This window comes from Meriones unguiculatus, chromosome 1 (assembly GCF_030254825.1).
Source record: "Meriones unguiculatus strain TT.TT164.6M chromosome 1, Bangor_MerUng_6.1, whole genome shotgun sequence".
NCBI lineage: Eukaryota > Metazoa > Chordata > Mammalia > Rodentia > Muridae > Meriones > Meriones unguiculatus.
The window spans coordinates 62319022-62344489 of NC_083349.1; the positions used below are offsets into that span (position 1 = coordinate 62319022).

Genomic DNA, 25468 nt, shown 5'->3' on the forward strand with positions numbered 1-25468 from the left:
AGCCCCCTGTGCCTGGTGGCTGTGGGACATAATGTGCTTCCTATCGGCATAGCTCCAAACTCAGTATCTCCAAATCTCTTTGCACATTAGAATTACCTGCAGGGCTTTTCAAAGCTATGAAATGCAGGCCCTGCACCAGACCCCATGGAGCAGAAGGCCTCTGGGAAAGGGGGCCAGGCAAAGGGATGTTGGGGAGCACACTGTGTGATTCCACTCTGCAGAGAAGATGAAAGTAGGAGGCTGTCACTGGTGCTGGCGTGCTCGCTGTCAGGTGTAGAGCCTGCAATTTGCAGTGTTCATTTTGACTGCTACTCTGGAGACAGTAGCGCTGCAACACTGAAACACGGAAATGTATCTTGGGACTCTTGTGATTCACTGCCCGACCTGATTCCTTTCATTTGCTTCTAAATTCCTTGAACATTCAGAATCAACATCCTATAGGCTGCTGCTGTTCAGAGCCAAGGCAGTTCCTGAACTCCAAGTGAATCAGCATCCGTTGTGACCTGCCTAGGTTTAGGAAGCTGGCCTCTCTAAGTGCTAACAAGTTTCCTAATTTTAGCCTTTTATGTCAGATTTACAGTGTGTCTGTAGTAATCAATTCATTAACTGCACTCTCCCCAGTGGGATTACAGGTAAGGTCACCATACCTGGTTGGCCTTTACATAGGTTCTAGGGATTCAAACTCTGGTCCTCCTGGTTGCAGGGCAAGTGCTTTACACACTGAGCCATTTTCCCAGCCCTCTGTAGCAAAGATAGCACATCCAAGAGAGGTTCTTTGTGAAATGAAGCTTGTCTTATCCAGGCAGGAGCTTTTCCACATGCAAAGAGAATTCTTGAAGGAAAGGACGAGATGCCGAGCCCTGGAGGAGGAGCTGGAGAACCCCATGAATGTGCACAGATGGAGAAAGCTGGAGGTAATGCCAGCCAGAGCGTCCTTCCTGTCCCCAGACCGTCCTGCCTGTCCCCAGACCGTCCTTCCTGTCCCCAGACCGCCTCGCCACCCGCTCAAGGCTTCTAACCTAAAGCAGGATGAGAAGTTCCCTTTAAGTTAAGATGCACAAATTGTCATCTACAATGGAAGAGTGGATCAAATGTAAATTGGGTTGTTTTAGAACCAGATGGTTAATTTGAGTTTGGTTTTAAAAGCCTTGGACAAAAACCTACCTGTTCCCACAAAAGACCTCTGTGGAAGCAGGACATTGCTTTTCTTGAGGGGTATGTATTTTGCTTTTTAGGTGCTTTTGAGGTTTAGGTTGACTATTAATTGCCTTTAGCAACATCTCCCACCAACATCTTAGCCGCCTTTCAATTGGGTTTGTTTTCTTCCATTTCCTTCAGGAAATACAGTTTTGTGACCGAGTCTTTTCCAAAGGTCTAGATGGTGTTAGCCAAACCCTTTCTCATGGGATCTGGGGTCATGGCCAAAGTCTCACTGGCTTTCTGTTTTATTTTGTGGCTTCCCGCTGGGCATCACTACCAGCTCTGCAAATAACAGTCACAGACAAGCTCTGCTTAGTCGAGACAAGGATGGCCCTCTCCTTTAGCTGTATATAGCAATGTGGGTACTAAAAGGGACTTTGTCTAACTGGCCAATTGCAATACTGAGATATATGTCTATGGCACAAGAAAGTTCAGGGTGAAGTGGAAAATCATCCAAATAAGATTTTATTTTTATTTTCTTTTAATGATGAAAGTATTAAAGTTAATGCATTATAAATTGTGTAAACACAAGGCCTGAATTTTAACAACATCTAGGGCTGCCAAGTGAATGTAGGGCCAAATCCTGTCCAGCTATATGGGCATCAGCTGGTGCTGGGTAAGCAAAGTCTGAGTCAACGGAAGAGCTTCTTTACTCCTGTTCAGTGCCCAAAGTGGTAGAGCTTACTGACCCAGTGATAGGGTGGATCTTCCCGGGGAGGGGAGTTAAAGAGCTCCCAGCTGCTTACCATCACACCAGTTTATCCCATGTGTTCTCACATAGATCCTGGACATTTCCAGATCCATGCAAGGCTCCCTTTAAAACATTAAGCATTCTGCGAGGTGGCTGAAAAATACCCAGCTGTTAGATTCAAAGTTGTCAGTGTGACTGAAAGCAAAGCTTTGGCTCCAAGTCTGGAGGGAAAATGGTCAGCTTACACCTGTAGCTTTTGTGTGAGTGGAACGCACATAGCTACTGAGGGGTCACCCAAGCTGTCCAGGTTGAGATTCCAAGTCAGTGCTAAATGCCACAGCTGCGAACTGCTACCTCCCGTTAGCAGGTGTCCCACTTGGAATCCTTCCCCACTGTGGGCTATGCTGAATCTTCTGGTTGACGCTGGCCAGAGGGGAAGCCCACGGCTGACTGAGTTCGGGGAGTTAACTCCTATGGAAACTTGATGAAAACCACAGCCTGTGTGGCACGGCACATCTCAAATCCAGCTTGGACCCTTCCCAGACTTTGCAAATGATTTCTCTGCCTCTAAGGTCTCTTGTCTGTAAAAGGGGAAGACAGACATGGTCCCACAGCTGTCATGTGGCTAAAATGTGGTTATGACATGGAAAGCACAGGGCACCATGAATGGCTGCATGGTGATTAGGTCTCTTCCTTCTGGGGGGACAAACACACTCACCTTCCGTCTATGGTTAATCAGAGCCATAGTGAAGACAGTGGGAACCAGCTTGCTTTTGGGAGCAGTTATTCATGGCTGTGTCATTTGCTCTGCCTTTTTCCTTTTCAGTTTTAATTCTTTGTGTGCTAGGTCTTCAAGCGGGAAAGGCACTTTGATAAAACAGCAGTCATCACACACAGAACATGGTCCTTTGAAACTGATGCTGTCTCCCATCATTCTCCCTCGACAGGCCAGCGACCCCAGTACCTTTGAGCTGATCCAGAAAATCCACACCCTGCAGAAGCGACTCATTGGCAAGACGGAAGAGGTGGTGGAGAAAGAGCTTCTTTTGCAGGTACCAGTTTCCCGGCCCGTGCCTCCCAAGCAAGCATGGCAGTCTTAGAGTTAGTGATTTGCAGCATTGCACACCTCGTCCTAAACTGTAGATGGCAACAGCGACTCACACAAGAAGAACAAACAGCCTAATTAACTGTTCTGTTTCATTCTGCGGCCACAGAGAGTTCAGGAACCCTAGAATATTAAGTTCAAGGCTAGACTTACTGCAGTCTAGGAACATGAAAACCCCCCCCCACTTTTCCTACAGTTCCATTTGTCAAATTATTTTAACTGCTCTCCTTCCTATCTTCATGTAGTGTGGAGTGCTGTGATTTCAATCTTGAAAACAGTTTTCACATAGCGGGCAAATGATCTGTCCACAGGAGGATCTGTGTGGGTGAGACAGAGAGATGTGTTTGAGGGTGTGATATGTGTATGGGGTGGTGTGCACAAAGGTGAGGGTGTGCACACTCACGCATAGGCTAGAGAAGGATCTGGCATCCTCCCTACAGTCATCTGCCATATTCTCCAGAAACAGGCTTTCCCAGTACATCTCAGTCTCGCCCTCCTGACTCGACTGCCTGGCATGTAAGCTCCTGTATCCATCCACTGGTCTCACCCCTCCTGATGCTGGGGCTGCAGGTATGCATGGTCTAGCCCGAGTTTTACATGGGTGCTGAGGGTTCAAACCTAAGCCCTCACGCTTGGGTGGTAAGAGCTCTTACCTCCTGAGCCACGTCCCTGTCCTGCCTTTGAGGATGTTAGGAAGTGAATCCCGGCATCTAATCGGTCATTGCTGTAGTTAGGCGCTGGAGATTTAAGAATGAGGTAAGCATGGCAATGCTGGCATCAGGTGGCCAGAACTGGCATTCTGCTTCTGCCAGCTTGCAGCTATTTGATCATGATTTCTCTGCACCTGGGGTTCTCTGTCTATATTGAGGACAGCATTAGAGCCCATTAGGTGCTGTAGGCACTGAAGGACCTTAACACTATCCTCAGTTCATAGTAAATATCATTTCCAAAGCTTGTGACTTCAACTATTTGGTGACCATTGGGAGGAGTAGGAACTTTTACACATGTGCAAGTGGAGCCTTTTGCTGTTTTTCTACTTTGCATTTGTCCCTAGACACGGTTTCCCTAAGGTTGCTGGACAGTGTAGCACCCTGCAATACAGACATCACTGCCCGGAGCGGGCATAGCATTTCCTCTCCCTGGGAGATGAGCATGGAGATGGAGAAGGCAGGTTCCGTAGCAAGGAAGCACTCGTCATAGGAGTTCAATGAATTGGGGAGAGTCACAGACAGTTTTCATTGGTTTCTCCTCCTGCAATGCAGGCTGAGTTGTTCCTGTTTTCATTAAGGGAACGTATCCAACTCGGGGGTCTTTCAGAGGAGCCAAGCAGAGCATGGCATCAGGGACTCACCCACCGCATTGCACCACCCCAGTACCGGGCAGCAGGGAAGCAAAGGCTTGGTACCCACACCTGCCTTGGCCTCATGGTCTTGTCTGTTCTGTTGCAATTGCCACTTTGTAAAATTTAAAGAGAATCAATTTTTATGTTGTGTCTAACTCAGGTTTAAAAAGAATGTGTTTTGTGTTTTATATGGACTTTGCTCTATACTAAAATGTATATGCACGTGTGCCTGTGTGAGTTTATGTGCACCACATGAGTGCAGATGCCTGTGGGGATCAGAAAGCTCCGATAACCTGAAACTTGAGATGCAGGCAGTTATAAGCCCCTGATGTGGGAGCTGGGATCCAAACCTTGGTCCTCTGCAAGAACAGTAGGTGTTCCTAACCACTGAGCCACCTCTCCAGCCCCTGGGCAGTTAACTTTGTTATTTTCTTCCTTCTACACACATACTTTGGGTCTGCTCTGTACTTGTATCTTATCAAAGTAGATGCACAATCAGGATTTTCTCTTCTCCTTCCCTCTCCCTTCCCATCTCTCCTCTTTTCTCATTTCATTTTTTCTTTTCTTGGTGTTGAGGATTGAACCAGGCATATTTGAGGCAAGAATTCTGTCACTGAACTACACCCACAACCTTTTATTTTCTGATATAAGCATTTGAGTCCATAAAGTATGTTTTAAGGAACACTTGAGTTTCTTCCCACAGGTTTTTTATATACATAGTATTTTTACTTAGTTGTAAATCTTTTTTCTTTTAAGAATTATTCCTCGATGCTCTTCCACTGAGGCCCAACAAAGAAACCCAGCTAGGGGAAAGTGATCCAAAAGCAGGCAACAGGGTACACGTCAGAGACAGCCCCCTCTCTAATTGCCAGGGGACCCTCATGAAGACCAAGCTGCCCATCAGCCACCTCTGTGTAGGGGACCTTGATCCAATGAATGCTCTCTTGTTGATGGTTCAGTCTCTCTGAGCCCCATGGTCTTCATTAATTGACTCTGGTCTTCTTGTGGAGTTCTTGTGCCCTCTGGGTCCACCTAGGCCTGATGTGACTTGATGTGCTGGGGATGATTCTCAGGAGAAGAGGAGGGACAGGAAGAAGAGGGTGGGAGTACAGGACTGGGAGGGGGGAAAAGAGGGGATTTGACAGGGATGCTGGACCCCCTGCTGAGATGTGGCCAATTGGCAACTCAGTCCCATGTGGATCTCTGAGGGAGGGGATCAGGGACTGCTTCTATCATGAGCTCAGTTGACTGCCCTCTTATCACTCGCCCCTGATGATGTAGCCTTGCCAGGCCACAGAGGAAGAGGGTCCAAGCAGTCCTGATGAGACTTAACAAGTTATGGGCAGAGGGCAATAGTGGCGAACTCTCCCTTTCAGTGGACTAGGGGAAGAGGATGAGCGGAAGAGGGAGAGAGGAGAAGTGGGACTGGGGGAATTGGGGGAGGGGGCTTTAATCAGGATATGTAATAAGCAAATTGTGAAGAAAAAATTTATAAAAAAGTAAAGTGAATAATAATAAAAATATTATTCCCCCATTGAGAATAAGTCTGAAGGAGCCCCACCTTTCCTCTCATGAATGAATGAAAAGCTCACTTTAAGGTCTTCAGATCCATGCATATTTAGGTTAAACTTCCCTTCTGATCTTTTCCTTTTCACTGATAGCTATAGTAGATATGCTCTTCAGAATCTAAGCAACCATTTAGAAGTAATGGGTCCCTGGGGTTAGAAAAGACACATGCCTTTTACGTGCTCTGAACTCATAGAGATCCACCTGCCTCTGCCTCTCCAGTGCTGGGATTAAAGGCATGTGCTGTCATGCCCAGCATGACTTCTTCTTAACATTTGTTATTTTTAACTTCAAACACATTTTTGGTATGATCATAAGGTGAGCAAAAGGGTGTAATTTTTATTTCTCTCTGGGGGAATTATTTCTTTTATAGTATATGGAAACTCTTCCAAGAATGCTAAAATTCATCTAATATTATTATAGGCCTGTCAGCAGGATTCTTCAAAATTGTATTTTTATATCTTTAAATTTTGGGGAGGAGGTATTTGTATTTTGGGAAAATCTCTTGTAAAATTAAAAAAAAATATATTACCTGGTCCTGTTTATGTTTTGGCTGATGTACTGAGTTCATTAGTATTTGATATGGTTCCTTTCTATATTCTTATTTTGCAGTATTTACCCTTGTTCATTTTTAGAATAAATGTGTGTGTGTGTGTGTGTGTGTGTGTGTGTGTACAGGCATGTGTGGGTTACGGCATTGTGTGGCAGTCAGGGGAGCTGGTTCTGTCCTTCTACTGTGGGATCCATAGATGGCGCTTAGGTCATTTATCTGGGGACTCCTGTGCCTAAATGTGTTTCCATCAGGTTCCCCAGGCAATGTTACTTGTTTAGAGTGACATCTTTATGTTAAACTCTCAACTTGGGACACTTTGGACTGTTAAAAGTTTGGGATCCCAGTCTTGTGACAGGAGGCTGGTAGATTTCCATTCCCAGAGGAACCATGCTTTTTCCAGTGAGAGCCCAAGAGAGATGGGTTCCTTGTGGTCTTCCTGGCAAAGGTGGGGCATTTCTTCCTATCTTTTGACTTTTGGTCTCATTCTTATGTGAAGGGGTCTCAGTCACAACTCTCCAGTTCACAGAGGCCAGACCCTCACCCTTGTCCTCCCGTGGCCTCTCAAAGCCAGGCCTCTTACTCAGTGAGTGTCCTCTCAAAGGATGGCTGCCATCTGTCACCATTCACTGCTTCCAGTGCAGGACACCTTTAGATTTTGACATTTGAGAAAACCACATGCAGACTTGGTGGCAAACACACGACTTTGTTTAGAGTGTCTCATATTTTGTAAACACCAGAATTCAGGATTTCTAATTATTTATGGTGTATAGTCTGAAATGTGGCCATCAGTTTAGATTGTGTTGGTTTGAATGAGAATGTCCCCCATAGGCTCAGGCACTTGAACACTTGGTCTCCAGCTGGTGGCGCTGTTTGGGGTGAGAGGCTTAGGAGATGTAACCTTGGTGCAGGAAGTATGTCACAGCTTCAAATGCCTTCCTGCTTCTGGTTTGCTCTCTCTGCTTGCAGTTGAAGATATGATCCTCTGGTTTCCTAGGCTCGCCACCAAGCCTGTTGCTTTCTCTCATGTCTGCCATCCATGATAGACTCTTATCCTTCTGGAGCCATAAGCCCAAACAAACGCTTCCTTCTGTAAGTTGCTTTGGTCACGGTTACAGCCAACAGAAAACTAACTAATACGGAAGTCTTATCTTTTCTTCCTCATCTGTAACTGAGGCAATAGTAACAGTCACCCAAAGTCTTGAGTATACTAATGGATATCCAAGTTGAGAAGAGTGTTCAGTTATCATTAACAATGTCATCATTAATTGATAATTTTATTAATAATACTGATGTCACCAAGCAGTTTTCATAGACCTCCAAAGTCTCACTTTTTTTTAAAGCAATCCCTCATTTAGTCTTTTACGATTGGCTGCTACAAAGTTCCTTAGCAGTCATATAACCCTAGACAACAAGCCTTGATATGTTGGCAAAGAGTGAAATACTCCAAGGAGTAGTCATTCTCTCAGCTTTATGTGTTTTATTAACTTATTAGAAAAATTCTCAGCACTTACAGAAGAAATTCCTTTACAATTTTAGAGATTTATGGTTGCATTCTTTTGAGTCCCAGAATAAATTTTAAATGATGATTTCTCTGTGTCATTGTGATAAGAAAGTCTCCACTATTTCTAAGCAGCAGATAAGGTGGAAGACCATTTCCTCCATACTAGACTTAGGAGTTCCTTAAGAAAGGCATTTCCTAGTTAAGGTTCTAGCTTCTCTTCCTGTTAAGGACACTGTGAACACTTGACTTTTTTAGTCATTTGCTTATTGCTCTTATAAAATGTGACAACAAAAGCAATTAAGTTTTTAATTAAGGGAGAGAAGACTTTTTTTTTTTTTGACTTACAGTTCAGAGGGACACAGTCCATCCTGGTAGGGAAGACATGGCAACAGGCACAGAAGGTGTGGTAGCAGAACAAGATGTTGGTTGGTGGTGTTGGGCCAGCACTAATGAATCAGAGAGTAAAATGGAAGTGGGGACAGGCTATAAAGCCTCAAGGCTTGCTCCCAGTAATCCACTTCAACCAGTAAGGCTCTACCTCTTAAAGGTTCCACAGCCTTCCTAAACAGTGCTGCCAGATGGGTTCCAAGAATCCAAACATACAATTGTACAGAAGACATTTCACATTTAAGCTGTAAACACCCAGCCAACTCCTTATCCTTGAATTCTTACTGTAAATGGCCCTTTTCACTTCTGGTGACCCCCTTTCCCAGGTCAAATGTTTTTGATGAAATTCACATGCCCAGATGTCCTGTTCATGTCACACCTGTGATTAATGAAATTGTTATAATTGTGCTTTGTATATATGCTTGCAAGTGTGTTCATGTGTTCCATGTGTGCAGGTATCTGTGGAGGTCAGGTCAACTTTAGTTGTCCCTCTGAGGCACTACCTACCTTGAGTTTTGAGAGAGGGTCTTTCATTGGCTTAGACTTTCTTAGTAGGCCAGGATGGCTGAATAGAGAGCTCCAAGAATCCTGTCTCTGCTTTCCCTGTGCTGGGATTTAATGCATATGCTAGAACACTTGACTCTTTGATTTACATTCTGGGACTTAGAATCATGTTTAAACAGCAAGTACCTTGTCAACAGAATTGCCCCTTCCCAGGCTCACCATTGCATATTTTGACACTTTTCTGCTAGACTGTAGGCTCCAACAAAGGCATTTGTTTTTCTTCCAAAGGTGCTTTTTGTGTCTGCCTCTTGATTACCCCTAGAATCATCCCTACTAAAATCTCTCCAGTGACTGATGTATGCTGGAAGAATTGTGGTCCTCTGAGAAGTTGTACGTCTTATTGACATTAAGTTCTAATCTTGGGCCAATAGGATAGGGACCTATTCTTCCTATTGTCTTGACACTTTGTTATTAACTTTGCAGGGGTTTGGGATTTCTTTTTGGTTTATGTGTCTGTCTGTTTTACCTTTGTGTATAGAGGCAGGCTGGCTTCCGTTGCTGTGCTCAGATTCCACCCTTTGTTGCAGTTTGGTGGGAATATGGAAAAGTGTGCATTCTTGCCAGGCTTGGAAACTTAGGCGTGGAATGGCAGACACCCTTGCTATTGTCTACCAGGTTTCTCTCCCATTCAAGGAAGCATTTGCAATTGAAACATATGTGAATATGCCACTGCTGTTACTCTACTCAACTCCTGAACCCTTCCAATCTGCAGGATTAATGACTCTTTTCTTTGAAGACATCTGTGGGATAAGGCTAGCATGTGTGTGGTGATTGCTGTTGTTACATCATTAATCATCATCATCATCATCATCATCATCATCATCATCATGCATTCCAAATCAATAATGAGTATAAGGCAAGGTGGTATCAGAAGAAGAAGCTTAGGCCTTTGCTGGAGGCACTTGCAAGCATAAGGATCACTTAGAGCAGCTGGGATTCTTTTCTCCCAAGTGCTTAAATACCTTTATTTTCAGGGCCAGACAAGAAATTCGAAGCAGTGAAGTGAGCTTTGTATATCAGCTGTCAGAAATGCCCATTGTTGTTGTTATCAGAGTCAGAAGCAAAAGAGAGTGCCAGGGACTGTAGCGCAGGGCTTTGAGGGTCCCATCTCCGGGAAGCAGCTATTAATTCAGTCAAGTACAGGCTTATGTGTCACTTCCTTTTTCAAGGAAAGCTAGAAATGTGTTTGGTATGTTGAGTCTTACTCATTAGCAAACTTTAAGAGTACCAAATGAGCCTTTCAAAACCAAGTCTGGAGAGATGGCTCAATAGTTAAAAGCACTGGCTACTCTTTCACAGAACCCAGGTTTGATCCCTGGCACCCACATGACAGCCAACAACTATTGATAACTCCAGTTCCAGGGGATCCAATGCCTCCTCTGGCTTCTATGGGAACTGTCTGTACATGGTACACTTATATATGTGCAGGCAAAGCATAAATTAAATACACGTAAAATTTTAAAAATGCCAAAATAACGTAAACACAGACAAAACGAAGCCTGCCTAACACCCTTGCCTGGCAGGTAGGTGGTTTGTAACCTCCAGCTTCTGGGCCTGGAGAAGAAGGAGCAATGAATAAAGGAAGTCATGTGGTCAGCTTCGCTCATTTTGATCTCATTTGCTGCTGTGGTTCCTTGATGAAAACTCAGAGGCCAAGATTTAAAAGAAAGCAAGTAGATGGGAAAGAAGGAGAGGTACCAGGCTGGAGGAGTGTGGTGGTATGGGCACTTGGAGGTCAACAGGCTGAGTCATTGTGGAATCCAGCATCAGGGAGGGTAAAGAATGTTTTCTAGTGCAGGGTGGGCTCCATGAAAGAGGATCCTTCTTAAGTGGTTTCTTCCCTTATTGACAACGACTCTTGCTTTATTTTACAAACCTTCCAAAACCAGAAAAGGAATCCTGATGCATTGAATGACCTGCAGATTGTTCCTACCCTCTCCTGCAGGGCAGTGCAAGCATTGTGTTTGAGGGTCCACCATGGCCAGTGGGGGCCTGCATGAACCAAGCTTTCTTTATCCTTGTGTCAAAAGATCTCTCAGTGCTGTGATTGTAGTTGCATTGTGACTAGAGCTGCAGTTCTTAACAGGATACAGTGGGACTTGGACATGCTTTGGAATGGGCAGGGTTTTCAGTTTGAACCTCAAATCAGACACCAAGACAGAATCTGGATTGCAGTAGTTGGGAGGAAAGTTATTGGGAGCTGGTGTAAGGGCGCAGAAAAGGGGAAAGAGGGAGAAGGGGAAGAGGAAGTCCCTCTTCGGGAGGGAATGGGTGGGTAGGAGTCTCAGTGGCTCCTGAATTCTTCAGAGGGATTACAGAAGCAGTAGGACAAGTGCCCTCAAGGTAAGAGAGGATAAGGCATGTTCACTGCTGCTCCTCGGTTAAAGGCAGGCTGCGGGGCCTTTGCTTTTCTCCAGTATCTCATTAGAGGAGCCTTGGCTGGAGGCAGAAAAGCTGAGTCTGTGTTGGAAGCTGGAGATAGAAGTTTGATGCTGGAGTTAGACACTGCCAGAGTATCTCAGGAACCGATGGACATCCCAGTGTGTCAGGCATGTCAGCTCAAAGTTATGGATCTTAGGATGCTAAGAAGACAGAGTTCGGGTACCAGAAGTGCCTTCTGTGTGGGATCTGGCTTCCCGGGAGATCCTGGATGCTATCATCAGACCTTGGACCCAGGTTCCTTAGCAATTCATCTCAGTTGTAAGTTGCCTGTCCACCTTTGGAACCAGCAGTAGCACCTGCCTCTCAGGCTCTCCCTGGATCTTTCCCTGGGTCCCACTGGCTACCTTTTCAATGACTGTCCAGCAGCCAGGCAACAAGAACATACTTTAAAATTGGAGCCTCAATTTTGTTCTAATCGCAACCTTCCCTTTCTGAATGTTCATCATGTGTCAGGCACCCTTGTCCTCCCCAGGGATTTTAGTGAACTGCACACTAGGTTTTGGAGAAAAAATGATGAGTGATTCATCTGAGGAGTGCTACCATTTTGAATAAAGAAAATAAAGTTGACTTTCTAGAATGTTTTCATCAAGTTAGCTTACTCAGAGGACCCATTATACAGATAACAATGACAAAGTTTCTCCTTGGAAGTGTCCTACCGGAGGTGTGTTATTTAGGAGTTAGGATGGCTGGATACACCAGTGAACACTGATTCCTTTGCATAATGCAGATGAGAATTCTTGGTTGGAGGAGTTCAGATGTGTCTTGCTTTAGGAAATTACATACATCTTTTCACATACACATAGAAGCCCAGGTGTGGGCATACCTCAGATGCCTGTATCATAAACTGAATTCAAAGTCGCTGCTTCTTTGCTGACATGTAGGTCCTGCTCCTTAATTTAATTCTGTGACAGACTGGTCAGAAGTCTAGTTTACTTACCTGTAAAATGGCTGGAATGAGAGGAGGAGGTTCTGTATAGCTCTCCTGTTGCATAGGGGAATGTGCCTTACACAGCCCATTTTTAGGCCATTCTCTATCAAAGAGTCTGCATTTTTTGGGACCTCATGACCATCCACACTTCTAAGACATTTGCTAAAGTCAGATGCCATGGGGATGCTTGTGTGTGTCTCACGCCTTCATTGTCATGGCAAGCCAAGAGCAGCTAGTAGCATACCCTGTAACAGAGGCAAGAAGACAACACACAGAAAGGTTAAGACTTTCTCCCAAGGCCACATGACTGGAGCCTCTTGGAGTGTGTAATTATATGTTGGTTCAGTCTCTATGGTTTCTTTTCTACCATGGCATGCTATGTAAGAATACCACAGGCACAGAGTTCCCCTTGTACAGACCACCCTGGGTGCTCATGGGACAAGCTCATGTTTGTCATAGCATCTAGAGACATGCTGCTCTAGACACAGTCCTAGGGCCAGCTCAGCAGCCCTGGCACTGAAAGCCCAGAGAGCTTTGTAGAAATGCTGCATTTCAGAGCTCTCCAGGCTTGAGGGCTTTTGCTGGACAAGCGAACTGCCCAAGGCAGTGGGAAAAGTCTCAAGTCTTTCTTTGTGGATGGAGACATGATGATCTTTGATCCTATTTGCTGGTAGCCTAAGTAGATTTGGCAGGAGCTACTGACAGTTTTGAAGAACAGTGGGAATTAGCAGGCACTGCTCCCATTTCCTGAATGCTGAGTGGTTGTCTAGCCTCCTGAGCTGACCATTCTGTTCTGGCTGCATCCACAGCAAACTCCGATAAGGTAGATGCTGCTGTTTTTATTCCACAGGGGAGGGAAGTGAACTTGGCCATGAATGTGCACAGGAGGGAAAACAAAACCTGGACAAACATTTACTGCTCAGAAATGTCAGAGCTCTGATTACAACCCAAGGTTTAGGAAATAAGGTCATGGAGTGGGCTCCATCTGACCCATTATCGGTTTCTATATGGCCCTCACATAAAATGCTCTTCATTTATTTAAGAAGTTAGAAAACCACCCAAAAGACTAATATTCTGATGACATGCAAAAAAAATGATGTGAAATTTAGGACTCAGTGTTCAGAAATCAAGCTTTACTGATAGACATTATTCACATATTGACCATGGCTGTCCTTTTGCTATCAGGGTACAGCTGAGTAGTTGGGAGGCAGACTGAATGGCTCATGAGGCCATTCTATAGCACTTACCATCTGACCCCACACAGCAAACACTTGCTGACCCTCTTATAGACCTTAGTCATTGGAATTCAGAACACAACCCCTAACTGCTATTCTCCATTGCCTCCACATCACCAAACATTTCGTTTCTGGGATGAGTTCCTGCCCGCCCCCATTTCAAAGTAATTGTTCAATTATTTAACAGCTGCTTTAAGATTTGGAAGGCTGAATTCTAATAGTGTGCCCCAGTGGCTGGCGGTACAGCCTACACCAAACAGAATGCTTGCTTGATCTGTTAGCGTATAAACCAGCCCACCCTAGAGCTGAACGGAAATCTTTGGAGCTATTCTCTCACCAGAGGGACTGAGGTGGGATAGTGCTGTGAGAGGAACTGTGTGAACTGAACCACTTGGTTGGGCGGTGTGTATTCTTGAATAGAATGAAAGGGAGAGAGAACGGGCTGAGAGAGACATGGCTTATTTGGAGCCTTGCTGGTCTGTGCAGAGGACATGAGAAGTTTTACTAATGGCTGCCAGCGTCCCCCCAGCTTTCTACAGTGTTCTGTTCCTTTACCACCTCTTCATGGGGCTTTCAAGGGGTGACTGATTTCTTGTACAGGCTTGTATGTGTCCCTCTCTAGGAGGAAAGGAGGAAGCAAGCCAGGCTCCACCTTCTAAAATTTCAGCATGTCCCCACATAACACTGTGAGCAAACTTGGGGAGGAGGCAGCGTCACAGTCTGTTTCCAAAGAAGCCCATCCTTGAGAAGCTAATGAAAATGGCCGCACTAATAGTAAAACACAGATTTATTCAGTGTAGCCGCATTGGGAAGAGGGGCAGAGAGATCCACTCAGTCTACCTTTGGGGTCCTGAAGTGAGGTTAAAGCTGAACTAGAGGACCAGGGAATACACACAGCTAAGAAGCATGGTCAGGGTGTGGTCTTGCCACTGTTGTCCTGTGTCATTGTTTGGGCTTCAGGCTCACCATGAAGGTGGCCTGATGAGCTGTTAGAACCGCATTACCCATCCAACCAGCACCAGGTTCCCCAGACTTCTCCTTCTCCCAGCATGAGGTTCCTCAGGGAAATTCCCCTTTCTTGGAGTCTATTACTTTAGTAGGCTTATAATGAAGTTGGGTGTTGCAAGAATCTCTTTAGAACACCTTTGTTTTTGCCAGGATAATTACAGCTCCACAAATGGGAATCAAGCACCATCCAACATGAACTTGCAGGGCACCTTTTATATTTAAGTCACAGTGTTGGCTATCAGTTTTTTTTTAAAAAATATTACTATTGTGTCTGCATGTGTGTGTGCACGTGCATGTATGTGCATGTGTGTGTGTGTGTGTTTAATCCTAAAACTTAAATTGGCATGCCTGCTATTGATCTCAGGACTTGAGGGGAATTACATAGGTCGAAGAAACCTACAACTCAGGAACCACTAATTTCATTTCCTGATCCTCATAGCCACTCTGTTCAACAGATCAGAGAATGTTGTCTCAGAAAGATTCATCTGCCCTCAGAAGTCAGTTCCTGCAAGGCTGGCAGCCCTAAGAGAAGGGAGGCATTGCAGGCTGTCATGGACTCTCCACCTGGAGGCAGAGAGCAAATGTTTAATATGCAGATATTTGGAGATTTTCTTACAGTGCCGTTCAGCATCATTGGAGGTGAATAGTTTTCCACCTGTGTCTCTTTCCACTTGCCTAGGTGTATTTCATGTGTTCAATTATCAAACGCCTCTCATATTCCTCCTCACTGCGTCTCCATAAATGGGCCAGGAACAATTCCCTGTAGTGTCAGTGTTTCTTAAGAAGAGATTGGCTCTGTTAGGCTCAATTAGGCAGAAAGGAGTTAAAAACCAGTTTATGCCCTAAACCGTAAGGACCTTAAACACTTGTAATACACAGAGACAGGCATACCGATGACGGTCTCTGTCTCTGGTTTGATTAGCAAGGGTCTTGTTCACCTTGTATTTTGAAACAAAGTGCTTTCAAAGGGATCCTTTGTTCTGAATGCCTGTCCTTATCCACGTTTTTTTCACCTCAATTTAAGAATTTTAAACCACCAGAAACCCAGGAAATGGGGTCTGAGCCTAAAAGTTTGGTTAATAAAGGGTCCACATGTAGCAGATGAACAATAGCTGGGGTCCCCTGCTCCCCACAAGCAGCATCTTCAGTGCCCACAGGAAGAAAGGAAAGGCCTCCCTCTCCCATACCTACTTTTCAGTGACTGGGAAGGCAGGCCTTGCTGGCCGGCTGGCCACATATTTACTGCTGGTTCACGGGGCACTATGTGGAAAAGATTCCCTGGAGCGTTGCCGAAGCTCTCTTGCTTCCATCCACTGCACCTCAGTTTCTCCGAGTTCCCTCCAGTCTGCTTTTCTTGGCCATGTAAGAGTAGACTTTCTAGTCCAGACACCTTCCCTGGCCAGTGGACAGCAGAGGCCTCCTCTGGGTAGTGTCTGGTAAAAGCAGAGGTAAGACGGAGGTCAGGCTGATAAGCAGATCAAGCGTGTGAGTCCCCGCTCACTCGCAGTGTTGGGCTGATTGCTAATATGTTTAGCTACGTCTTGGTTCTTAGAGTGTAGAGCAGCAATGGCAGCACTGTTTTTCACATGAGGGCTTTGTGTAGAGTCAACAAGATCATCTTGTGTAAAACAGCTCAGTGTTTGTAGTTAACACATGTTGATGGCCATTACCACAACACTGCAATTTAGACTTCCAAAGCAGTGCTTTATAAAGAGCTTAGCATGTAGCTCAGTGTTTCATTTGTGATCTTCCTTTCAAGAAGCAGTGCTAAGACCCATCCATCAACCAGGCAGTCTCTCACTTCCTTTCTAGGGGAGGGCCAGCCCATTCATTCTTGTGCTCATGAGATAGTCTTCTGCGATGACCTCCTATCAGTTCGCTTATGCTGTGTGGCAGATCATTCCACAGCCTCTTGGCTTCGAGCAGCAATCATTCTTAGAAAATGTGATTCTGTCAGCTGGCAATTTGGGCAGGGCTCAGCTGGAGTAGTCTGCTCTCATTCATGGTTTTGCAGGCTGCTGCTGAAGAGTGGGGCAGCAGCTTGGTGGTCCTCAGGCATCGCTCAACATGGCCAGTGGTTGGCACTGGCTGTGGTAATGGGAGTGGCCATCAGCTTCAAGTCTCCGCCAGGTTGCTGGAGGCTGATCTTCATGGTCACAACCTCAAGGTTTCTAGGAACAACAAGAAGGCTCAAGGCTCAGCGTCCAAGTGACTTCTGAGCTATGTCATGTTTGCTGATGTCCTGTTGGACCACACAAGTCACATGGCCAAGCCCAGAGTAAATGCAGGGGTTTTCAGGACCATGGATGGAAGTGGTTCTATGCAACCATCTTGGTCTTCTTTCTTTGGTGACTTTCAGTAGAAACACTTTGTATTTAAGCATCTCCAGTTTAAGCACTTGTGGGAAAAGTTTAATTTTTTTAAAAAATCATTTGTCGAATATGGTATTTTAATATGCCTGGCATCTGGTTGATACTGTTGGATTCTATTGCTGACATGTTTTTCTTTCCTTTCATCTTTTATTCCCTTTATTTGGGAAATTATAGTTTGCTACAGGACATGATTCTTTTTATAGGAGAAGCAGCTGTGATGTCATAACTGAGCACACTTCCCCCCCACACATTTGGAAATGAGATCCACAACCCATTTGTTCATTTCTATTTTGGTCTCTGACTCCATATTGGATCAGAGAAAACATGTGAGCTAAAACTACAATAGCTGATAAATTAATCTTGAGAAAATGTTAGCAGTTACTATTGTCTTTTTATTTCTAGTTACTGAGATATATAGTAGACACGAGGATGCTAAAAAAAAAAAAAACCCAAAAACCAAACAGCAAATTTATTATCTATTTCTGCAAGGATAATTTTGAATGAAGTTGCATAAACCCAGGTGAGAGGCAGAACAATAATTTTTGGCTTCAGGAGCTGTTCAAGGTTTTTGCAAGAGCAGTGTTCAAACAGGAAATTTTAGTAAAAACAAATAGCAATAGTATGACCAGTAACTGAAAAAGGGAATAAATAGATTACTCAGAGTCAAGACATTTTCAGGAATGAGTTCCTCAGTGGAGAGGTTAGCTTTTTATTGAATTTGTGTACAATTATATCTTATTCCCCAAACAAAACAAATTTTCCATGATAAATGTTTCTGGACAGCAGCAAGATTCAATTCAGTTTATTTCGAGATGCAGATTTATTTGGGAAATTAGAAGAAAATAGTTGCATACAAGGACCTGAGGGAGCCCTAACTGTCTTCAGTTCCTCTGCTGGTTGGTATTTCACCCAAAATATCTCAGGGATGGAAGTGCTGCTCACAAGGAGGAGAAAAATTGCAGCTGGAGCAGAAATTAATTTGTATTTATAGTGCAGATACCTACATGAATCCTTAATCTGCTTTTTTTTATGATTTTAGGGGAATTTATAGAATCGTTTAGATTGGAAGAAATCTCCAGTGGGTCATCAAGCTCCCTCTCCTTATAATGGCAGTTCTGGTTTTATTATCCTTCAAGCTGCCCTGATAGATGGGTGTCAAGTCTGGCTCGTGTTTCATGCATTTAAAGATGCGTCTTCCCTACCCTGGATGTGTTTAATGGAGGAGACGGACTTGAAACTGCCTCTGTACCCAGGAGACATTCTCTGAGTTCTTGACACACAGTCTCTTCTGGAACAGATGCCAAATATGTAGCATATTAAGCATTACAGTGAGACCATCAAACCTAGTTTGCTTCTGGATTCTGACAATTGGCAACAGGGACTCTGTGTTCTCTTTGCCGTAAGATGATGACGATGGGGATTTTGGCTTTGTGGCCTTTGTCCTGAGAGACCTGCTGGGCCCTCAAGTAAGAGCCTGCTTATCAGACTAATTATGACTCAAAAGGCATTTTGGGGTGTCTATCTCACGCCAGAAGTTTGTGAGACACAGAGGAATATGAGACATGGTCCTTGTCGGTAAGAAATTTACAGCCTATTTGAGAAGACTCTTGAGCTATATCTGGGAAGAAATGAGATTGGTGTCTAAGAGCAGTGCATGGAAATCCAGATCATTACTTTATGGTTCCATTTTGTGAACAACTGTGATTACATCTGTTCCCATTATACTGGATCCTGATGATAGTGAGTACTTACGGGGTCAGAGGTTCTGCTGGGACAGCAAAAATAAAGCGTTTGCTGTATACATCAGCCATCTGGACAAGAAGGATCAGAGTATGGGAGGTGATGAGCTGGATTCCTTTAGTATGAAGGAAACGTGCTTGGGCGGGGCTTAGAGTGTTATGACCGGTCCTCCAGCCACTTCCTGAAAGCATGCATTGCAGCACAGTGCCAGAGCAGGAAAACTTGAGTTTAGTTCTGGGGTCTTACCCTTGCTAGCACTATGCTATATTAAGAATAATACAGCACCTGATTTGCACGGATATTAATAATTTAGAGGACAGGTAGTTTCATGTAATTTCAGGACCAAGCCAGACATGTTGAGCTGTGAGAGTTAAAGGTTGTGGCGGTGGTAGGGCTGGGTGGAGCAGGCAATATGGAAAGCATGGATGTAGGAAGGGAAAGTTTGCTTGAAGGAGATGCAGTGGAAATAAATGCAAAAGGTTTTTCAGGCTGAGGAAAGATGGAGGCACAGTTCCGAGAGGGTATGTACAGCTGTCGTGTGGGGATGTGTTCTCCTTGATTGTCTTGTGCTGGGATGTACCTTTGGTTGCATCATGGGGAACCATACGTGGTATTAGAGACAAGCAGTGCCACTAAACTTAATCAGCAAGATAACTGTGGACTCCATCATGACAGTAGCCACAACTCTTACGGCAACAGTTACAGGTCTGAGTGCCTTTGTGTGTGCCCAGCCCTGTGACTATAGCTATTGTCTGAATTACCATCACAATAATTTCTATTATTACTCTAGTGTGACAAATAAGGAAGCTGAGGCTCAGAGTAGTTTAATAACATGATCGGGCCTTATAACTACTCAGTGACAAAGCTGGGCTGAACCCCCTGCAGACTAAGAAGTTTGGTTGCTTGTCTTAGCCTACGTTCTCTAGGATATTAATTAGTTCCGGGTGAGGCACAGAGACATCGAAGCGGAAGGAAGACTGAAAGGGTGCAGAGGGAAGCACCAAAGAGGAAGCCATTAAGTAATAGTTAGAATAGTGAAGATGATGTGGTTTAAAAATATTCTTATTAATTCTTTGAGGATTTCCTTCAATGTATTTTGATCATGTTTGTTTCCCTTACCTACCCCGTTATTATTCCCAGATCCACCCTTAATTTCCTACCCCTCCAAATTTGTGTCATTTAATTAAAAAAAAAATATATATATATGTGCTGCCCATATATTTCTGGGTGTGGGAAACCAGCCAGGGCCACCCCCTTAAGGAAAACTGGCTCTGCCTCCCCAGTAGCCGCCCAGTGCCCGCCCAGTGTCCACCCAGTGTCCACAGAGCCTCCGTTAGGCCTGCAGGGCCCGCCAGCACTTCTCCCTCTGTTAGAGGGTTGAGTGTCTTGTGCGGTTTACGCTACAACCGCTGTGTTCACAAGTATAGCAGTCCTGTCATCTTCAGAAGACACTGTTTCTCTCCCACCAACTGGGAACCAGAGGGGCTGCCTGGAAACCAGAGAAGCAAGGGGGAAAAAGTGATGGCCAGGAAGCGACTATGGTGAAATTGTTATTTTTATAATGCTTTGGGAGACTGAAATGAAGGAGACTGGAAGAGAAAACTGTCAGAGCAAAAGAGGACTGTCAGAGCTCAAAGTCTGGTGGCCTAATTGAAAGTCACCATGAACTTGACTGTGTTGATAATAGAGTTTGAAGTTTATTGTACTTTGTACATCTGAAAAGAGGTGAGAGGATGGAAATTAATTAGAATTCTCAGTTTGTAAACAATTCGGGAACTTTGAGTCTAAAGAAATTAGAAGATATTTTAATTTTCTCCAGCATTGCTACAGTCTGATTCTTGGTCTAGCTACAGGCAAAATATCACGGAATAATTACATATCATAAATGTGCTTTCAGTCGACAAAGCAGTTTTACGTGGATTGTCTCACTTGGTTTTTAGCAGTTCTGTGGGGTAGAGACAGAGGTAGGAAGATAGAAGCACCCAGCATTTGTCCAGCAAGCTGTATTTTGTGGAGCATTTCCACCTTCGCCACCCTCACAGCTATTAATTTCCAAATATGCAGTTATGGTATTGATTCAGCCACGGTTCTCTCTCCTATTGCTGGAAATGGAGTTCCTTCTCTGGGGATGCCTATCCTAGTGTCTATGGGCTCTTTTCCACAGAGAACTTGACGCTGAGCTTTTCTCACAGCACAGGAGCTGTTGGTCGGGATCCTGGGCCAGGTGGCTCGAGAAGAGCGGACCCTGTCCTGTGGCCCTTGGTGGTCTACAGAGACAGAGGGAGGCAGACACACCCATGGGCAACAACTGAGGGTTACAGAAACTTTGCCCATAATGGCAACGAGGGGTGTGAGCAGGTGGCGTGGCTGAGGGTGGTGTGTTCTTTAGAGGATGGTGCTTCGTGTACAGACTGCACGGGCACATTTAGAGGCCTCCTGTTCTGCAGCTGCCCTCTCGTACACCCCTCCCTTAGGGGTCATCTGCCCTAAGAGACAGGAGGGGAGAGTCTGTTGTGAATTTGCTGGGTCTTTCATGAAATGCTCTCGAGGCTGCAGTGTGGCTTTAGAGGGCAGCCCCACTGAGGGCAGAGGTCGGGGAAGAGGGGGAGGTTCCAAGAAGCCAGCAGCTCATCTGTGTTAGAACCGAGGCGGGGTGTAGCCACCAGGTCACCACAGATGCCCTTGCTGCGCCCAGGTATGGGTGAAAGTTGGGTTTGAGAGTTTTGCTGGTAAGGGCTCAAGGGAAAAGAAGTTGAGAGAGAGGAGGCAGTGGACTTGGTCTTTTTTTTTTTTTTTTTTTTTTTTTTTTTTTTTTTTTACCTTGTACTAGATATGCAGTTATAGAAGAAGAAATCCAAGACATAAAACCCACAAATATGTCTCGGTAGCAGAGCTGAAGAGCAGTACAGAATAAGCCATGCAGAATGTTCATTACATACTTGAATGGGAATGTCCTTATGTAAGACAGCACCAGGCACAACAGACAGACCTGAGGACACAGAACAAAACACACACAGCGAGAGGAGATGGTTCAGCCAGTACAGAGCCTGCTGTGTAAGCATGAGGACTGGAGTTCGGATCCCCAGTACTCAGGCTAAAAAGTTGGCTGTGGGCACATGCCTGTACTCCAGCACTGAGCGGTGAAGACAGAAGGATCCTTGGGGCTCACTAGCCAGCTAGTCTTCCAGAGCTGGTAAGATCCAGGTTCACCCGATTTCTTTTTAATTTTATTTTAGGGACATGTACCTGAAAACAACCATTGGTATTCATAGGCACATGCTCATATATGCATATATACACACTCATATATATAGACACACACAGACAGACACACAGATACACAGACACATACAGATACATAGACACACACGCAGACACATAGACACACAGATAGATACATAAACACAAAGACAGACACACAGACACATAGACACACAGATATATACATGGACACACAGACATACAGAGACACACTGATACATAGACATACACAAAGACAGTCAGACACGTAGACACACATAGACATGCATGGTCATACAGACACATAGAGACACACACAGAAACACAGAGACACACAAACACATAGACACATAGACACAGACATGCACACAGACAGACACATAGACACAGACAGAACCACAGACCTAGAGACCCACAGACTCACAGACACAGGTACATACAGAGAGACACACAGACAAACACAGCCACACATATGCAGGCACACAGTCACATATACACAGACACAGACACCTTCATACAGGCACAGACAAACAGACACACACAGAAACACACATACAGACACACAGAGAAACACACGGACACACAGGCACATAGACACATACAGACATACACACAGACATACAGACAGACAGACACACACACACACCACACACACAGGTAATACTGTGATGTGCCTGCAGCGCAGGGTAAATATTACACAGGCCCTGAGTTGAGGAGAGTGGGAGGTGGAGCGGCTGCCAGTCTCAGCAAGCACAGTGAGCAGAGGACCAGGTGTGGGGGTGAGGGGTGTGGGCAGGTGACAGTGTCCAGACGGGCAGGGGGTTCCAAGAAGCACTGCTGAGCTAGCTCTCAGAGTGATGACATTGGTGCTCAGCTGGCTATGGGACACGAGGTGCAATAAATTTGTCCACAAGATAAAGGCAAAAACAATAAAAATATACGCTGGTGCCTCCTGGAGCCCAGCAGCCCCAATCCCTCAAAACCGCTCATCACAATGTCTTTGCTGTTTACGGGTCTCTCAATGGGTGTGTGTTGCAAAAGCAGTATGTGTTTATACGGCACCTCTTTGGGAAAGTCTCCATCCTTCTTTGATATCTAATACACGATCACACTCTGACTTGTGGAATCCTTTCCATTCTACCATGCCTGATACAACTTGAATTCTTCCTAGGTCAGAAATGACTCGGGTACAGCTAGACATCATGCATCACTCTCCTTTCATGAAAATCCGTCTTTTGAGCTTCTGTGTTGACCCCCAGGGTATGCATGGAATTGCTTCACTTTCCCACTCCAGGCTCCAGCTTTGGTCCCTGCCTGCTGGAGAGGGCCAGGGCTCCGAGCTCGGCTCAGGCAGCATTTACCCAGGCTAGAGCAGCTCTCCTGGCTTTTAAGGTGCACAATCATGGAAACAGAGATGGACAGCAGGAAAGTGGTTTCTGGGGAGATTTGAAGCTATGGGAAAGAGCCAAGGGGAATTTTAAGTAGGTGGATAGTGTCTCCCTGACTGTTGTGGAGAGACACTTGAAAGCCACTGTCTTTGTCCACGATAGCTCTATGATTGGATCAGGTGGGTCTTAGTGTCCAGGGCTTGTACCAGGTAGCCACAGGATGGTAGAAATCACAAGTTCTGTGGGGGATAACCAGTCCATGGGCTGCAGGAGCCTGAACACAAAAGCTCTCCTCCTCTATGGCTGTTTTTTTAATGCTGCCTCCTCTCCTTCTGGTGTTCTTTTGGAAACAAATCTACTTTGCATTACAGAACTTAATACACAATTTTCCACTTCCCTAAAATTTTATTAAGTGCTTTATGGAACAATTTGCACAAGGTCTAATTTTCCAAGTTGTCGGCTGTGCGGCATAATGACCTCATACTTTTTCATCTAGTTTCATGCCATTATTTATATAAAGAGGGGCTGGTTTGCATTCAAATTAGGCACATGTGGAAACTGGATAGGTTTCTTCTATAATTTTAAATGTAAGGCAACATTGTTGCTCAATTTCAGAGCCATCCAATAAATTTATAGTGTGAGCCATATCTGTGATGTTAAATCTCCCAGCACCTCCAATAAGAAAGTGTGGAAAGAGCTGTGTGAAACTGATTTTGATAATGTATATTGATTAACTCAATTTATTTAAACTAATACCACTTCAACATGAAATGAACCTTAAGTTACCAACATGTTATTTTGCATCATTTTCAGGTACCATAGCAACAGAGCAGAAAGAATGTAGTGTTTGATGTGTATTAGGACTTACAGTGACTGTCGGTTCAGACTATGTAGAGTTGAAGAGCTTGCCAGCCACAAGCGGCTAGTGGGTGTCACACTAACTATCGTGATTTTGTTTACAGACATTAGTTAGTCATCACCTTGGCTGTAAGTTCTTCCTGATTTCCTGAGATTGATGTAATCTATTCAGAGGGTCTTTACAGGACTGTCAGAGAGTTGTTTAGTCATGTAGTTGAGCAATCCATCCATCCATCCATCCATCCATCCATCCATCCATCCATCCATCCTCCATCCATCCTCCATCCATCCTCAATCCATCCATCCATCCATCCATCCTCCATCCATCCATCCATCCTCCATCCATCCATCCTCCATCCATCCTCCATCCATCCATCCATCCATCCATCCTCCATCCATCCATCCATCCTCCATCCATGATGGCTAGAGTTACTTGTCAACTTGATAGTATCTAGAATTACCTGGAGGATGGGCCTCTGAGTGTGCCAGTGGTTTTCGTTTATTAGCTGGGGCGGGAGAGCCACGGGCCATGAGCAGCACCATCCCCTGCCCGGGCCTTGTACCGTGTGAGTGGCAAAAGGGAGCTGCACAGTGCGCATCTGTTCATTCTTCTCAGTCCTGGTTACGGCTGGGATGTGTCCTGCTTTGCCTTCTGTTGTTGTCATAAAACAGTGACCAAGTGTGACCTGGGGGTGGGGGTTGGGAAGAAAAGATTTATTGGGCCTACAGACCCATCACTGGGGGAATCCAGGCAGGAACTCAAGATGGGAACCTGGAGGTAAGAACTGAATCAGGGAACACAGGGGAATCTGTTTACTGGCTCACATTCAGGTACTTTCTTCTTATTTATTTATTTTTTTAAGTCCAGGGTGTCATGGAACTTGCTTTGTAGACCAGGCTGGCCTAGAACTTGCAGAGATCCCTTTGTCCTTGCTTTTCCTCTTAAGTTCTGGAATTAAAGACAGGTGCTACTACACCCAGCCTCAGGTACTTTCTTATACAAGACAAGACCACATGTCCAGGTATGGCACCACTCACAGTGGCCTGTGTCTTCCTTCAGCAATTAGCAACCGAGACAGTGTCCCAGAGAGCACTCCCAGGCCATTCTGACGGAAGCAAGTCCTTAGTCAAGGGTCTATCTCAGAGAGCACTCCCAGGCCATTCTGACGGAAGCAGGTCCTTAGTCAAGGGTCTATCTCAGAGAGCACTCCCAGGCCATCCTGACGGAAGCAAGTCCTTAGTCAAGGGTCTACCTTCCCAGCTTATTCCAGTTTGGATCAAGCTGACAAAAACTAACCATGATAAAATGTGGCCAGAAGCTTCGGCCACTGTGACATTATCTGTGATG

At 45.0% G+C, this 25468-nt stretch overlaps 1 protein-coding gene across 1 annotated transcript in view; it reads left to right on the forward strand.

Moving 5' to 3' along the window:
* Nucleotides 1-25468, forward strand: part of Cfap58 (cilia and flagella associated protein 58) — a 92653-nt gene that overhangs the window by 45481 nt on the left and 21704 nt on the right. The window contains exons 14-15 of the mRNA XM_060376890.1: nt 803-914; nt 2839-2943. Coding sequence (XP_060232873.1) covers nt 803-914; nt 2839-2943 — 217 coding nt within the window. The remainder of the gene's footprint in view (nt 1-802; nt 915-2838; nt 2944-25468) is intronic.